The sequence below is a fragment of the Cebus imitator genome, unplaced genomic scaffold (genome assembly GCF_001604975.1).
Source record: "Cebus imitator isolate Cc_AM_T3 unplaced genomic scaffold, Cebus_imitator-1.0 Scaffold594, whole genome shotgun sequence".
Classification (NCBI taxonomy): Eukaryota; Metazoa; Chordata; class Mammalia; order Primates; family Cebidae; genus Cebus; species Cebus imitator.
In genome coordinates this window covers 694930-712997 of record NW_016107909.1, presented here as the reverse complement: position 1 = coordinate 712997, position 18068 = coordinate 694930, and the positions used below count along the sequence as shown (strand labels likewise).

Here is an 18068-nt window from a genome sequence, read left to right as displayed (position 1 = left end):
GATTATTTGAGAACATTTTATTGGCATTGCCAGTCATGATTGATTAGATTGTGAAATCAATTTAGTTGATGAGGTAAATGTTTTTTTTTTAAATTGGAATAGCATTGAATAGCAAAGAGTACAATAATATAGAAAACAGTAGATTTCATTACATTTTGTAAGGGTAAATATTGTTTTATGAAACTTCTGTTTCAAATTTTGTATGTAGTTTGTTGTATATGTATGGAGCTGTGATGTGAAACATATTTCCGACTGCAGATTGTGGTCAATCTAGAAACTTCTCAGAGTGTTTAAAGAAACTCTGCTAGAGGGTGTTTCTCATAAAGCCCTATCTTCCTGAAAAAATTTAATGGTCCTCTATGACTATCCTCTAGCTTAGGCAGAAGTATAAGATAAATTCTTTGAGCACATTATGTGTGGGGAGATAAGTCTGTATTTGAAACAGCCACAGACTGAAGCACTAGTCATGTATTCTGTTATTTCTTTTTGGAACATGATAGTGAATATTCAGTTTGATCAGAAAACTACAGTTTCTTAGTATTTGGTGTCATAACTTTGAGGAGTCTCTCACATTTCTAAAAATGATCAAATGGATCCAGAATAGTGGTTCTCAATAGGGGCCAATTTTATACCTTAGGGGACATTGGCCAATGTCTGGAGATATTTTTGGTTATAATAATTTGGGAAAAGGGGTATGCTACAGGCATCTAGTGGGATGCTGCTAAGTATTCTACAATGACCAGGATAGCCCCTTACAATAAAACATTATCCAGACCAAAATATTAATAGTGCCAAGTTTGTGAACTCAGCTTCAGAGTGATCCAAATTATTATTTTAAAAAGCTGTGATTTTTAATGACCGTTGAAAGATTCATGATATTGGCCTAAAACAAACTCAGTGATATTGTTTGTAGAATGCTCTGATCACCAACTTTATTAGATTAAAAATGACATATCAATATCTGCTTACATGTGACCCAAAATGAAATGCTGCACCAAATAGTTTAAAAATACAATATTTATAGTTCTAAGATCATTTCCTGAATCTGAACAACTAAAGTCAGCATTAAATTTTACCACCATAATATAGAATAACTTATATGCTTATGTATATTTATATATGAAGAAGAAACTTTGTCTTGAAGTGAATTCAGAGAATCGGCAGCCAGCTGCCTAAATGAATCTCATCATTTAAAATTCTTACCTTAAGAGTTTTCTACCTTAAGACAAATTTTATAGCTCTCACTTAAAATTTTGTAGATCCGATGATTCAATAAATATAGGGGATAATAAAGACACTTTGTAAGAAAAAGGGAAGGTGAAATTGGTACCTATGTTCTAGGCCCATTGGCGATGCAAGACTACCTACTGCTTCACTGAGGCATTTTTGTTTTCTGGCTTCAGTTCTCTTACACATAACAACTGTATTAGCCTATGTGACATGCAATTTCTTCTAAGCTCTAAAATTCTATGAGTCTAAATTATGAATCAAATGTTTTATGAATGAACTGCATATCTCTTTTAGATATTTTAGGATTATTTTCATGCCTCTCAATAGTGCCTGAGGGAAATTATTATAAAGTAAGTTCATTGTTCCAATGATTTGTCTCATATTTGGATTACATGAGTAAATGACTCCCCAGCCTGCAGACCATAATGTTTCACAGGCATTCCATATTCTGTGGAAGCAGAATGGCTGCTTCCACAAAACTTCAATTTAATTGTATTATAAAATACATGTATTTTGTAATACAATTAAAGAGTATTAAAATACTCTTTTAATTACTTCATGAGACACATTGCTTATGGAGTATGTTGTCTCTTTTGGACCACTTTGTTCATGTGTTATATGCAATAGGTGCTCAAATTTTATGTTTATTTTTAAATTTTTCTAAAACTAGGGTTTTATGGTTGCAATAGATGGGACATTGCCATAAGCTTTATAAGCTATTTGGCTGTAGCAATGCAAGGGCATACATTTTTTCTAGCTACAGAGGAAGGCAATGTTCTTTTATTTTTTTGAAGGAATTAGTAAATTATCATTTTTTTCAGGTATTTAATCATACAATAATAATGTACAAAATTTCCCCCTTGTGGTCAAAATATGTAAGTGTGTCAATGAAATGCCTAATTCATTGAGTAGTGTTTTGAGACTACTCATGAAATTACCATCACCTTCCCCCAAATTTTTAACAAATACATAGTTTTGATTAACTAATCACTGTATAGATATTATTTATTAACCAGGATTTTTCTGGTTATATCTGTAGGATAGGAATATCTGTGTGTGTGTGTGTGTGTGTGTGTGTGCGCGTGCATGCGCATGTGTGTATAGAGAAGTCACTAAAAAATTAGAGGTTTTATAACTTAAAAAACATTAGAGGATCTCTGGCTTGTTTTACAATCAGACTTCATTTCCTACATATGACTTTCTTTTATTGGTATCCCTCAAAAGGGTTTAGAAGTAGAAAATTCATTTCTTATGACGGAAAAGTGCTTTGGAAAATCTGACTGAATAAGGAAAAAAAATGTATTTGTGAGGTCTAGAGAAATGTAGGGAATTATGCAAGGGTTTCCTGAACTCTTTGTCCGTTCAAAAATTTCTCAGTTAAAAGGAGACCCTTGACAAAGACATTCTAAAAATCTCATGGACTATCTTCAAAAATTTGTATTGAGTCTCATTTGTACTTCAACATTTGTGATTTAAAGAGCTAAGTATCTCTACTGTATTTTTCAACCCAGGCTAAACAGATCCATTACTTTACAAATAAAAGTCCCTTATAAATTGGCTAAGGATTATTGGTTGATTAAAGTGATTTTAAATAAGTTACGTTGTGTTTCATGTTGCCAGATCCAGTAATTTAATATCACTTTGTTGTACTACACCCACTAAATAGTTGGATTCTCATGCATATATGACCTGCATACAGCTCTCCTTGTTTTAACTTTTATGGTGAATTAGAGGCCTGTTTTTGAAGCAATCCAGTTTCGATAATAAGTCACTTGTGTGTAGACTCCAGGCTTGTCCTTTTGACCACAGTTATCTCCCCAGCTCACAATTCCAATAAGATACCAGGTATCTTTCAGATCTCTTGTGACTAAAGGTCCCCCAGAATCACCCTAAAAATAAAAGGGTGGGAAAACAGAATGAAAATTAGCTAAACATAAAGCTCTTTTAAGATATTTTGATGAATCACATATTTTGCTGCTAGACAATACATGTATAGACTATCAACACAGAGTACTTAATTGAGACGGATTTTAAAATTACGAAGAGCCTTAAGGTTTAACTTTCACATTTAAAAATTTAAGTTTATTTTGTTAGAGTAAACAGCACTTAGTTAAAAAAGACAAAAATGAAAGAACATGAAGAGGCTTGAAAAAGAATTATGTCCCACGTTTCCTCACGCATGCTGTTCTCCAGGAGGTATCCACTTCATGATTGTTTAATAATCTCTATGGTATCTAACTTCTTATCACTAGATTATCATACTCAAATTGCAGTGTCTAGACTTAGACAGTAAACATTGATTTTCTCTTGTGTAGTTAGGGATTTAGTTGTTTTACAACCTCTTTGCAACTTTTCCATACCACATCTTTACATTATAACATCTCTATTTTTGGTTAAATTAGCCTACGTTTAATGGAGTTTGTAAATTGTATTAACTGAAAAGTCAAGTAACATACTTGGATCACAGGAATTTTTTGGCTTTCTTAGAATTAATAATTCTTTTTTTTTAGTGTGGTTAGTATTCTATATACCTAGTAAATGTTGAACGTTCCAAAAGATCTACAAACATCTCACAATAATGTTTACTAATGTTCAAGGACATCAGATAGCTTGTTAGTTCTTTTGCTTCCTCTGAAGATGTTCACCATATTCACATACACACACCCCCACACTTTTTTTTATTTCTTGTGCTCAAATTTGGGCTGGTTACTTTAAGCCTGGTGCAGACGTATGGTGCTGGCTTTATCTGACACCACTTTTTTTTTTTTTTTTTTTGAGGGAATTTCGCTCTTGTTACCCAGGCTGGAGTGCAATGGCGCGATCTCGGCTCACCGCAACCTCCGCCTCCTGGGTTCAAGCAATTCTCCTGCCTCAGCCTCCCGAGTAGCTGGGACTACAGGCGTGCGCTACTATGCTCAGCTAATTTTTGTATTTTTAGTAGAGACAGGGTTTCACCATGTTGACCAGGATGGTCTCGATCTCTTGACCTCGTGATCCACCCGCCTCGGCCTCCCAAAGTGCTGGGATTATAGACGTGAGCCACTGCACCCGGCCCTGTCACCACTTTTTAGTGTTGGATTCACAGTTTCAGGTCTTATGTCTTCCACTTTCTTGATTTATTCCCTCATTTTGCTGAGGTGCCCTCTCAAGTAGTTTCCTAAGAAAGACAGTATCAGAGGATGTGGTGAAATAGGAAGGCTTTTACACTGTTGGTGGGAGTGTAAATTAGTTCAACCATTGTGAAAGACAGTGTGGCGATTCCTCAAGGATTTAGAAATAGAAATACCATTTGACCCAGCAGCCTCATTACTGGGTATATACCCAACGGATTATAAATAGTTATATTATAAAGACACATGCACATGTATATTCACTGCAGCACAGCTTACAAGCAAAGACTTGGAACCAACCCAAATGCTCATCAATAACAGACTGGATAAAGAAAGTGTGGCACATATATACCATGGAATACTGTGCAGCCATAAAAAGGATGAGTTCATGTCCTTTGCAGGGACATGGATGAAGCTGGAAACTATCATTCTCAGTAAACTGACACAAGAACAGAAAACCAAACACGACATGTTCTCACTCATAAGTGAGAACAATGAGAACACATGGATACAGGGAGGGGAACATCACACACCAGGGCCTGTTGGGGGTGTTGGGAGGCTAGGGGAGGGGTAGCAGGGGGTGGGGGAATTGGGGAAAGATAACATTAAGAGACCTACCTAGTGTAGATGATGGGGGGGATGGATGTAGCAAACCACCATGGCATGTATATACCTATGTAACAATTCTGCATGATCTGCACATGTACCCCAGAACTTAAAGTAAAATAAAAAACAAATAATAATAATAATAATGAGGGTATCATAAATACATATTTTTGAGTCATTGCTTGTCTAAAATTCTTAATGCCACTCTCACAATTGATATTTAATTAGCATGGGCAGGAATCTAGGTTGAAATAATATTCCCTTTGAAATTTGAATGCATTTTCCACTGTCTTCTACCTTCTAGAGTTACTGTGGAGGATTTCTACACAGTTATGACGCTTCTTGCTTCCAAGTGTGAAGACTGTTCTCCTTATCCCTGGCTTCTGACCCATTATGATGGTATGTCTTGGAAAGAACCACTTCATTTATTGTGCCCAGCACTACTTGGACCTTTTCTTCAATAGGATGCATGTAAGCTTCAGAACAAGAAGCATTCCTTATTTTTTTTTATATTGTACACTCATGTTTTATGTTTTCAGAACTCCTACTCCTGATGTTGGACCTCCTGAGCTTATCCTCCATTTTTCTTATTTTTTCCTGTTATTTTTCTCCTCTTTGTCTTTTTTGTTCTTTCGGAGAGATTGTCTTGATTTTATCTTCCAATCCTTCCACTGGATTTTTAAAATTATAATTATATTATTGCTACATTTCCAGAGATGATTCTTACTGTTTGGTTCTAGTGCATTTTGCTAGAAACCAGATTGGAAACTCTGTGCTTTTATGATGGGTGGTACTATGGTTTGAATGTGTGCCCAAGAGTTTGTGTTGGGGAAACTTAATCCCCAAAGCAACAGTGTTGAGAGATGGGACCCAAGAAGAGGTAATTAGGTCATGAGGGCTCTGCTCTCATGAGTGAATTAATATTATTATCATAGAGGGGTGAGTTTGTTATCACAGGAGTAAGTTCCTGATAGAAGAATGAGTTTGATCTCTCCCTCCATCCATCTTGTGTGCTCTCTTTGCCCTTCCACCTTTCTGCATGGGATGATGAGGAAAGAAAACCAGTTGTGGGGCCCTCAACCTTGGACTTTCCAGCTTCTAGAACTGTAAGAAATACATCTCTGTTCCTTATATGAACTTAGTTTTGGGCATTCTGTTACAGCAGCACAAAATGAACTAAGACAGGTAGGAGGGCTTCTAGACTGATACTCTTTATTCTGGTAGGGGCCTCTCAAATATCAGTGTGTGGAGGTATTTTTTTTTTTTTTTAATCTAGATGGTGGGTTTCTCTAGAGAAGAATCTTGCAATCTCTTTCACTGGGAGAAAGTTGGAGAGAATGTGTACATCTGCCTGCAACATTTTGAGAGAAAGCATGGGAATAGGTTGAGGCCTGCTTTCACATAATCCCACCTTTTCAGGCCCCCTCTGCTTTCTACTATGTTTAGTGTCCTGAGTACAAACTTCTCATCTCTGGAGTTCATATGTTTTGAAAGAGGTGGTAGAGGTGGGGAAAGTAGAGATGTGATATTGATAAGACTGGTTATTCAGGATAGGAAGAAATGGGGAATTCCAAGTACTCTCTGTGAAGTCTTTAAACATTTCCATACCCATTTTCTAGCTCATGCCTGACCCCAAACTTCAGCTTTAGATGCTCTCCCAAAATATCAGTCTTACTTAAAATGGTATTCCACTCCTCTCTCCACCTAAGTCACTAACTGTGCAAAGTAAGTGATAAAACAAAGCTCTAGTCATAGAAAAACAGGGGAAGTTATCAGGGCAGCAATTCGGGTACAAGGATCTGAGACAGGAATTCAGTGATTGTAATTGGGGCACATGCTGAGGGGTCTAGTCTGATACAACAGAAGTGCAAGCACCACCGTTAGCTTTCCTTTCTCCAATTTACCAAATATTGATATATAACTTAATAAATCCCATCCTGCATATGCATGATTGATCCTAAAGCCTGCTTTGTGGGGAAAGGAGAAAGAAAGAGCCCCTACTTTTTCAACCACAGGTCTAGCCAGGCAAGACCTAAACACAACTGAGAAAAGGATCAGAATTGCTTATAGGAAAGCTGTAAATGAAAGACTTTGACAACTTGATCCAGGTTTGTGATTCTGCTATTGCTTCCAGTTCAACAGCTTACCTCTGCTCCCCAATCCAGGGAAGCCTTTCTATGACCACCGATCCCTCCTAAGGCTTTTCAGTAATCTCAGGGTTCACCTGAATTCCTCTGTCCTGTCTGCTCCCAGGCTCCTGTTGCCACCTTCCACCTGTTTCCCTTGGTATGGACCTTTTGTTGGAGTCCCCAAATTCTGGCTGCCCCCCTCCACATTCTCAGCCACTGGAACTAGCTATGGACCAGATCCAGCTTTTGCCCAGCCCCTATGCTACATAGCTCCCTGCTCTTTTTCTGATAGAGGTTGCCCATGTGGGATAGGTTGTGGACAGGGCTTTCTGCCACCTGACATCAATACCATTCCATCATTTCCACATAGAGTGGCCTCCTTGGAGTTTTAAAGAATCTCATATTAAATAGCAAGTGTCTCCAGGAGGAAACACATTCATACCTTAATTGGAAAAGATACATGTTAGAAGGCAGAGGAGGCCACTGGAGAGGGCCCATGGATTCACACCACGGCCTAATCCACCTTCTCATGGTTGTGAACTTGTTTCTCCTCTTATTCTCCTCATGCTGAGACCCAACAGATTACTTGGAGTTCTCTCAGATATGAATTGTAATTTCATACCTTTATAATTTTGGCTATATTTTTTTCTTTCCTATAACATTATTTTCTTATTCTGAAATTGGATAAGTATTATTTATTCCTCAGGCCTTATTTACATCTTATCTCTCTGATACTTACTCCAAAAATGTTTCCTTCAAGAAAAATATTTGCTTTACATTATAGTATTTATAACATCACTTTATACTTCTTCATTTATGATTATTTTCTTTCTTGAATGTGAGCGCCTTGAAAAAATAAACTGCTTTATTACTCTTTGGATTCCAGGTTAAGAAATTCTGATTTTATTTGTTTGACAGCATCAGAGAAACTCTTATTTCATTTTTCTTAAGAAAACATTTAAAAATATTTTGTGTTGTGAAATTTGCATTTATAACTTTTTTGAGCTGACATGTTGTCTATATTTTGTCCCTATATAAAGAACATATAATATTTCCTGAGCCAAATAAAAATTTTTAGGTTAATAATATAAAAAAATCCTCTACTCCAACCTACCCTGCAGGCATCATAAATTCCTTCCATGAATCCAGCACAGAACATTCCAGGTTTTATATCATTGCCATACACCTGTGGTTGCTTACAGACATCATCACCTATGATTTTCACTTTGGCTTCTCGAAGTTCATTTTGAGATGGCCCTTAAGAAAAAATAAATTTATTTTAATATTTACAATCAGCATCTTTGGCCAAAGTAAAGTAAGCAGATTTTTCCTAATTTTTTTTTTCATAGTAAAATTGTCAATACAGAATGAGGTTAATAATATAAGCAGTTTCTAGATAAAAGAATTTCTGGTTAAATCTGGAACATCCAGTGATAATTATTGTCCAATCACATATTTATAAAGACTTCTCAAAGCAAGAAAGCCATTTGGTTTCTTTTTCTGGAAAAATCTAACCTTAAAAATAATCAGCTTATGTATTTCAGGAAGGCATTCCATCTTTTGTAAAGCTTATATTTGTGGGTTCCAGATTGTTCTCAGAAACTTTTCATGCCTAGATAGTTTTCTCCATTGGCTTGATATAATGCCTATAATACTATGCACATTTATTATTTAAAGTTTATGATGAGCTTTCACGTATATAAAAATATGTGAAATATGTTATATATTATACATATATATAAAATGAATTAAATAGAAATGATTTCACTTCTAATGTATTACAAGTTGGTGGATGCAGACTGTAAGCTACATTCTGAGTTTTAGAAACTAGTATTATGGCAGACTACATAGAAAACTAAGAATAGCACAAGCGTTCAGGGATCCTTTATACGAAACCATATATTGGTTTTAAAACCATGACCCCATGGTTGGCAGAATTCTAGGATGGTCCCCAAGATTCCTGTGTGATTCCTCTCTTCCCAAGTATGAGCAAGATTTGAAGATGTGATGGATGCGATTCTCATGATTAGGTTATGTTATAGGGCAAAGGTGAGGGAATTTTACAGATGCAATTAAAACCTCTAATGAGTTTGACTTTGAGTTAATCAAAAGGAGATTATCAAAGGTGGGTCTGACCTAATCAGCTGAGCCATTTCAAATAGGATGAGCCTTCCTGGAGTTCGGAGGTGTTTTCCTAAAGAGTTAAAAGCAGCAAGCTGTCATGAGTTCTATAGCTGCAAGTAATGGAATTCTGCCAACAAACCTTCAGGAAACCCTCAAGGGAGCCACAGATGTGACCACAACGCCAGCTGACATTTTGATTACAATTTGGTAAGATCTTCAGGTGAGGACCCAACTAAGCTGTGTCTGAACTTCTGACTCATGAAAACAGTGAGATAAAAATAAATGAGTGCTGTTTTAAACTGTTTGTGGTAATTTGTTGCAGAGTAAGAAAAACTAACATAAGAATACAATATATCATCAGCTATAGTCCCCATGATGTATGATAGATCTCTTGAACTTATTCCTCCTATCTAACTGCAAATATGAATTTGTCGGCTGGGATCTCCCCAGTCCCTCCCCCTGTAAAGACTTCCAGCATCTGGTAACCTACTGATGATTCTTGAAAAATGCGAAGAGAGTAGATATTAAGTGTTCTTGCCACAAAAATGATAATTGTGTAAAATAAGACATTTGTTAATTAGCTAGATGTAACATTCACAATGTATATGTACTATGCTTCAAAAAATCATGTACATGGTAAGTAATGCTATTTTATACATCAACTTAAAAAAAAATAAGTACATTTGAAAAATCCCTAACATGAACACCAATTTCTTTAGTAGACTATATCCAATATTTATTTCTGAAGATATGTTTGTAAACAGATTTTTTAAAGTGCTCAGAAGAGTTAAGTGTGAAACTCAAAAATATGCTAAGGGATTTTTTGAATTATTCTGTTCTTTGAATATAACTGGTTTATATATACATATATAGATACACACACACACACACACACACACACACACATATATATTGCCTACTATGTTATCAATTAAAAAAATTCATGTCCAATGCTGAGAAGAGCAAGGTGAAACTGACAATCTACATATTGTAAGTAGATGACAGTGCATATCCACTTTTTCAGCAAACTAGTTGGTAAAATGTATTCCAAGTTATGAAAAGCATAGCCCATAAATTCCAGACATCCCTAAACTACACCTCATCTTCTGTAGTAATGCTTAATGACATTTCTTGCAAAATATTGATTTTATCTAGTAATCGACTTTTTTTTAATTAATTTTCTCTATTGTTTCTTATTTTTAATTTTAATGATTTCTATTATCCTTACTATTTCCTTCCTTATGCTTGTTTTAGGTTTATTTTTCTCTTTTACTAGTTTTTTGAAGTGAGAACTTAATTATTGACTTGAGATCTTTTCTTATAATATGCATTTTTTCTGAATTTCTCTTGTACATTATTTTAGCTGCACCTGGCATATATTTATAGTTTTTTGTTTTCATTTAGTTTTATGTGTTTTTACAATTTTTTGAGGTTTTTCTCTTTATTTACCTAGGTTATTTAATTTCTAAGGATTTGGGATTTTTATGTTATCTTCTGTTACTGATGTCTAGTTAGATTCCATTATGATCAGAGAATATACTTTGTACAATTTCAATTTTTAAAAGTTTCTTAACGTTTTCTTTACAGATTTAAAGATGGCCTCTTTTGGTAAGTGACTGAAAGGTACTTTTAATCTATTAATGTACTTAATAGATTAAGAATGATAGGTCAATTTAATCTATTTAATAGATTGAATGGAGTGCTCTGTGTCAGATTCTGTTGCCAATCACAAAGCATTATGACTGGTATGTTTCTGTACCAACCTCAAACTCCTGAAAGAAAATGATTTTTCCCACCAAGCCAAGGAGGATTTGTGATGTCTTTCCCCTTTTTATGAAGCAAAGAATGCAAGCCCTATCTTCAGAGAAAATCCATCAAGAGAGTGCAGACCTAGGGAGGTGTCAGGCCTACAGCAGCACTAACCTACTGGAATTAATAAACTATAGGTAACATTTTCTGTGATTGGTAATATGACCTTAAAGAAAGAAATGCATGTCTCAGTCTGTGTAAGATGAAACAAAACCACATGGGACAAATGGAGAAAATCTAGAGACCCTAAAACCCATTCATGCCTAAGTGAGTGAAAAGTTATTCCTAGTTCCTTAAAGGGAGACTGAGAATCAAAAGCTTATTCTTTATAACTTCTTGTATATAAATAAATTGTATAGACTCCCGCAAACAGATTTACACATTCTCAGAAAGTCCTTTTCCTTTTTCTCAAGCCTAGGGTTAAAGAAACTCTCTAACTATTGTTATACATATGTACCTCCATCACATGGTAGAATCTAGAGCATGTTTCACTAAGAATGCCTGAACGTTCAATAGCTAAATCATTATTATTTCTTTTCTTTTCTTTTTCTTTCTTTTTCTTTTTTTTTTTGAGATGGAGTCTCACTCTGTAGCCCAGGCTGGAGTGCAGTGGTGAAATCTTGGCTCACTTCAAACTCCACCTCCAGGGTCCCGGTTCAAGCAATTCTCTTGCCTCAGCCTCCCAAGTAGCTGGGATTACAGGCATGTGCCACCATGCCCAGCTAATTTTTGTATTTTTAGTAGAGATGGGGTTTCACCATGTTGGCCAGGCTGGTCTCGAACTCCTGACCTTGTGATCCACCTGCCTCAGCCTCCCAAAGTGCTGGGATTACAGGCGTGAGCCACAGCACCCAGCCATCATTGTTATTTCTTACAAGACTAAGTTTGTATATCAAGTTGAATACTTTCATAGAGGGCAAATGATTTGACAATTTATCTCTACACTATTCTTATTCACCATCACACTTAAATTAGCCTCTTTAGAAGCAAATTTTGCTACATAGGCATAAAGAGTATTTGAGTAGCCGGTCAATCTGAGTACTCCTAGGCACAAACTGGAACAATAGAAATTAATGTGAATTCTGGCAAAGAAAAGAAATAAATGTTCCTTTCTATGTATTTTTTCTTGGTTGATGATGATGTAAGGATTGAGGTGTTGTTAGCCACCTCTGACACTAGGTGAAGCTAGCATCCTTCTGAAGGAAGCCAACATAGAGAAAAGCAGGGCCAAAAAATTCAGATTCAGAGATGCAGAGCCAGATGACATCATATGAACGCCTATGTCTGAAGTGAAACTTACTACATTTTTTTGACTTCCAAATTGCATAAGCCAAATTTGTTGAAGTTTTTTGTTTCTTTGTGTTTTATTCTACATTGGATAATTTCAATTGAATTTCTGTCACTTGCAAAATAAGAACCCTAACTAATCCAACCAGACTGTGTGGAAATGGCTGTCAGGATAATATTGATGAGGATGAAATCACATTGCCCTACACAGAGCTTAGTGCTCTGTAAGCTATCCTGAGATACCCACCACCATAGTAAAGTGCTCCAAATCCTGTGATGTAGACAGTCAAATTTGGTTGGAAGTATGCAGAGGCTTCTGGCAAACAAATCCGGCGTATGTCATCCGAAAAGGTGACTCTGGAAGAGATCTGCACAACAGCAATGTCATACTCTCTTGCTGCGGAGCGATACTTCTCATGGATTATAAATCTTTTGACATTTCTTTTTATTAAGGGAGAGTTAATTTTTGTTCCAAAACTAACAGTCCATTGATATGGATTTTTATACCTGGAAAAGGTTAGAAATGAACAGAATATATATAAGCTGCCCAAAGTATATGAACTACATTAATTGCATTTAGGCTGATGTAAGACAAATATGATCCTGAGAATACTTGGCTGAAGCTATAGTTTTCTTTGATCATTTACACATAGTCTATTGCTAATATATTGAAAGATAAAATATATATATAAACAGCATATTAGAACTGGCATTTAATTTAAAACTATTAAATTTTAGAATTGTAATGCACATAAAATATTATTCATTTATCACTTCAACAAATATTTACTGAGAAACTATGTGCTGAGCCTTATCTGAACTGCTGAGGATAAAGTGATGAACAAGACATAAGGTGCCTGCTCACAGGAGTATAAGACTCCAGAGAAGGAAAAGGATCAAAGCAATAAACAAGTAGGTAAATAACTTTAAACAGTGATAAAGGCTATGGACAAAATAAAATAGGGTAACAGGAGAGGGTACTAACGGGTCATTATGACTATCTTAAGAATGTATTTGGACTAAGACGTAGTAAAAGAGGATCAGTGTAAGGACATGAGGCAAACAAGTTTCCAGGCAAAAATCCCAAGGTTTTGGGCCAGATGGACTGCAGGGAAAGAATGGTTAGGGGTGAGCTTGGGGAGGTAAACAGGGACTAGATTTTGGAATGCTTTATGGTAATGGTAAAGTGCTTAAACTTTATTCAAGTGAAACAGGAATCCACTGGATAATTAAGACAGAAGGTGGTGTAGTCTTATTTACATTTTTAAAAATCATGTTGGTTCTTTCTGGTGAATGGATTATTGAAGGTCAAGAATGGATGTGGTAAAGACTGTCAGATGACTACATAGTCCGTTGAGAGATGATCAAATGTGGTTGACTTCTAGCTTGTGGGATTGGACAATGGGGGGATTGGGGTACATGCAGAAATCAGAAAAATCATTTAGTAGCAATGAAAGATCATCTAGTGAAGACAGTGTTTTCACTTAAGGAAAATAAAGTCTCGATAGGTTAAACTATTTGATTCACATCATTTGTCTGCCTGCCTCTCTCTCTGCTTTTCCTTTATAGAACCCTGTCTCCGACCAATTTACATTATTTGTATTTTCAGAAGTCTTCTTGCTTTACTTTGTCATGTCTGACACTAGTCACACATCTGTCTTGGTATATTTAGTTATTGGAAGCATATTTTAAGTGAGACACTGACAAAGTCTAGAATGTTGAGAGAAGAAGAAACAATATGCAATATGGTAGGGCATCTGGAAGTTGGTGCTGTGAAATGAAGTTATATATATATTTTGCACATATTATTTCATCACTCAGGTATTAAGCCTAGTACCCATTAATTATTTTTTTTCTGATCCTCTCCTTCTAGCATTTTTCACAATAACAAAGACATGGAATCAACCTAAATGTCCATCAGTGATAGACTGGATAAAGAAAATGTGGCATATTATACCATGGAATACTATGCAGCCAAAAAAAAAAAAAAGAACAAGATCATGTCCTTTGCAGGAACATGAATAGAGCTAGAGGTCATTATCCTTAGCAAACTAAGGCACACAGTAATGATATTTATTTTCACTTATGGTTTGAAGATTCTCTCTCCTTTCATCTTTGGTTTGAAAAAGGAAACTAAACAATAACTGTTATATGAGTGAAGAAATGAACTTGGTTGCTGTCGTTCCAGATTAAAAAAACAAATATTAATGGTGGATGTTAATAGAGTGCAGATTCAGTGTTCAATGCTGTGAAGATATTTGCAAAAATAAAACTATCCACCACAAAAATGGCTAACTTTGGCAAAGTAAGTTCTCCATTACTTTGAAAACCCAGACACCAGCATAGGGGATTTCTGGCTTTCTAATATATCTTATTGAGCTCTCACATCTTTCAAACACTAACAATTTATGTACACTCTTTTTTAAAAAATATATTATTTTTTAGAGATGGGGCCTTGCATTGTCACCCAGGCTGGAGTATAGTGCTGCAATTATAGTTTGCTGTAGCCTCAAACTCCTGGGCTTAAGGAATTCTCCTGCCTGAGCCTCTGAAGTAGCTGGGATGACAGGCATGCACCACCATGTGGAATGGGGTTTCACTATCTTGCCCTGGCTGGTCTTGAACTCTTGGGCTCAAGTGGTCCTCTTGCCTTGGCCTCCAAAAATGCTGGGATTACAGGCATAAGCCACCATTTCCGGCCTAGATTCTTAATATGTATATTCTTTAGAATATTAAGAGTCTCTATAAAGATTTATGCTCTTAGGCAGATGAAGTTTATTATGGTAACCAAAGTTAGAATTTTATAGGCCAAAAAGAATGTGAGAAGATCTAGTCTATTTCCTAATACACTAAGGTTTAATTACTTGCCCATGGTCACAGACATTTGATCCAGCTCTCCACCTGCCTGGGACATACTTTTCCCACTAAATCCTCCTGCCACCTGTTATACAGAAATACTCAAGAAGCCTTTGTTATCACCATAATAATTGGTAATGAAGAAGAAAGGTGATAGAGTTAATCTACTTAGAAAAAATTCTAAAATTTTAAATGTAATAAAAATAACTGGTTATATTGAAAAGTAAAATTAAAAGTTATTTAAAAAGTCATTTTATCATGTATTTAATAAAATGTATGCATTTGAAAGCAATTTATGAGAGCACAATTTGCTATTCTTCACTTCAGCTTTTGTCTTATTATACGGAGGCCATATTGAGCAGCCCAAGGGCCTCTCTGAATCCTTTGATACTCCCAGGAATCTCTTTTGGAGTGCCTGTCTTTATCATGCCAGCAATTTCTCATTCTGGTAGTGAACTGTTCTAATCCCACAGATCTTCAGATGTCAATGCTTTAAATTTGATCTGTGGTTCTCCATCATCACGTTACCAATTTCCTGTACTTACTGAAAATTTCCATTTTACTTTGGAATTAGTTTGATTATTTATGATCAGCATGAGACTGGCCCAAGTTTGGCAGAAACAGACATTAGTATTAAGCGGAAAGTATTGTTTGACAAAAGATTAATGTTACAAGTTGTCAGTGAATATTTTGTGTTAGGTTATCACAAAATAGTTCTGATTCCTTACAGTTTCCTTATTAAAAACTTTGGGGAACTGATAGAGGAATACTAGAATAATGACTGTTACTTCCTTTATTCCCATCAAACTTTCCGATGAAGTATGCAAGTGTAACATTATTTTAGAAAAGATCCTGAAATAGCTTTTTCTTATTTTACTTCAGTAATATTTGGGACATTAATTGTTATCAAGAATGTGACAAAACTCAGGGCTTTTTAGCAGAAGTGAGTTCTAACTTAAGGTCAATTACTTACTTCTGGAAGCAGTGTGCTGCAGTGACAAGCCATGTATTACTAATCAAGGTGGCCCCACACTGATGGATGTTATCATACTGAAGAGAAGCTTGCCAAGGCCAGGCTGCCTTGGGTGCAACATCTCCAGAGGCTATTCTGTTGACTTTTAATGGAACAACTCGTTTACCACAACCTGAAAAAGATGAGATCATTAAGTTATAAGAAACATCTTGTAATTACAAGAAATGACCCCATTCTCACTTGCCTGAAGACATTTTTGTATATTACTCCTCCTGCCAAGGACACTCACCCAACCTGTCACTGGATTCATGGCATCTTCTCTCTCTCATTTCAGGGTTCACTTTCTTACACCATGAGACCAGGTTAGCTAACTCTTCAATTGACTCTCATAGCACTGTGCACTTCCTATGTCTAGCATTTATCACACTGTTTTGATACTTCCCAATTAGTTTATGTCTTTCTCTATTTTGGAACTCTAATTTTAGGGCAGGGATCATGTTTTATCATAGTAGTATCACTAACTCCTAATCTAATTTCTGGCACTTTTTGGATGTTAAAAGATATTTTTTGAATGAATAAATACATGAATAATAACACTTAAGGTGTTTGCAAGACACAGAGGCAAATGCATGAACATCACTGCTCAAATTCGTCACCGCTTTTGTAAAATCTTTTGAAACATAGGCTTCAGTGATTTGAAGTGATTTATCTTCATAGCCACTGTTAGCTATGAAGATAAATATATTAAACATCTTTTTTATTTTTTTTTATTTTGAGACAGAGTCTCGCTCTGTCGCTCAGGAGGCAATATGGTGGTGTGATCTAGGCTCACTGCAACCTCTGCCTCCTGGGTTCAGGTGATTTTCCTGCCTCAGCCTCCTGAGTAGCTGGGATTACAGGTGCCTGGGTAATTTTTGTATTTTTAGTAGAGATGAGGTTTCACCATGTTGGTCAGGCTGGTCTTGAACTCTTGACCTCAGCATATTTCATAGATAATTTATCAATCACAAACAATGGGTTTTATCTCCTCCCCATGAATTACTTTCTCATTATTTTATTTTGTAGCAGAAAGTACATTTTATGGCATTTTAAAAAATTAGAAAAGTCCAGTATTCTCAATCAGAAATATATACTTTCTTCAAATTGCCCCAGAAGGTTATTACGGAAAATTTTTTCTTGAACATGACTAAAAGATTAGTCCTAGAGTCAGAAAAAATATAAATCCATGGTACAAACAGTTATTATGACTCAAAGAAAATTTGGAGCACAGATGGGCAAGTATGAGCTTATATTTGAAGATTTCTTTTCTGATGTGGAAATTGAACTTGTTTATATCAGCTAACTCAACTTACTTGCTTGGACAGTTGACTCCCCTGCTGATGAGCTCATTGCTGAAAAACAAAACAAAACAAAGAATGATAATTTAATACTTTCCTGGTTGGTCTCAATGATCAGGAATAATCAGAGGATACTGACCATATATGGATTCTAGAAAGCTGAACACATAGATCAATTAGGAGAATGGCTTTCTGATATACCAACATCTGTGTATCATTTTTCGTAGAGACTTATAGGCAACCTCAAATTAGGTGTATACTATTTCAAGCAACAGGTGAGTAAGGCACAAATAGTGGATGATTTAAGCCTACAAATAGTTTGTATTAATAGAGAACTATGGTTTTCCAGCAGTTCAGGGTAAAGCTTCTTTGCATTTCACTTCAGAAGATGGATAAATGGAACAGAGGAAACAAGTTGTATTTGTTTTCTTTTTATTTTTTTTATTTTTTTTATTTTTATTTATTTATTTATTTTTTTTTGTATTTGTTTTCAAACAAACCGATAAATACATACCTGATAAAGACATACCTGAGACCAGGTAATTTATAAAGAAAAAGAAATTTAATGGACTCAGAGTTCCACATGGCTGGGAGGCCTCACAATCAT

The 18068-nt window shown here is 35.6% G+C and overlaps 1 protein-coding gene across 1 annotated transcript in view; it reads right to left on the bottom strand.

The window, feature by feature from the left end:
* Positions 1-1778: 1778 nt before the first annotated feature.
* Positions 1779-18068, bottom strand: part of TMPRSS11A (transmembrane serine protease 11A) — a 50356-nt gene continuing 34066 nt past the window's right edge. Inside the window, exons 6-10 of the mRNA XM_037734241.1 lie at positions 17477-17515; positions 16125-16296; positions 12543-12802; positions 8190-8332; positions 1779-3119 (exon numbers count right to left, since the gene is read on the bottom strand). Coding sequence (XP_037590169.1) covers positions 2958-3119; positions 8190-8332; positions 12543-12802; positions 16125-16296; positions 17477-17515 — 776 coding nt within the window. The 3' untranslated portion in view covers positions 1779-2957. The remainder of the gene's footprint in view (positions 3120-8189; positions 8333-12542; positions 12803-16124; positions 16297-17476; positions 17516-18068) is intronic.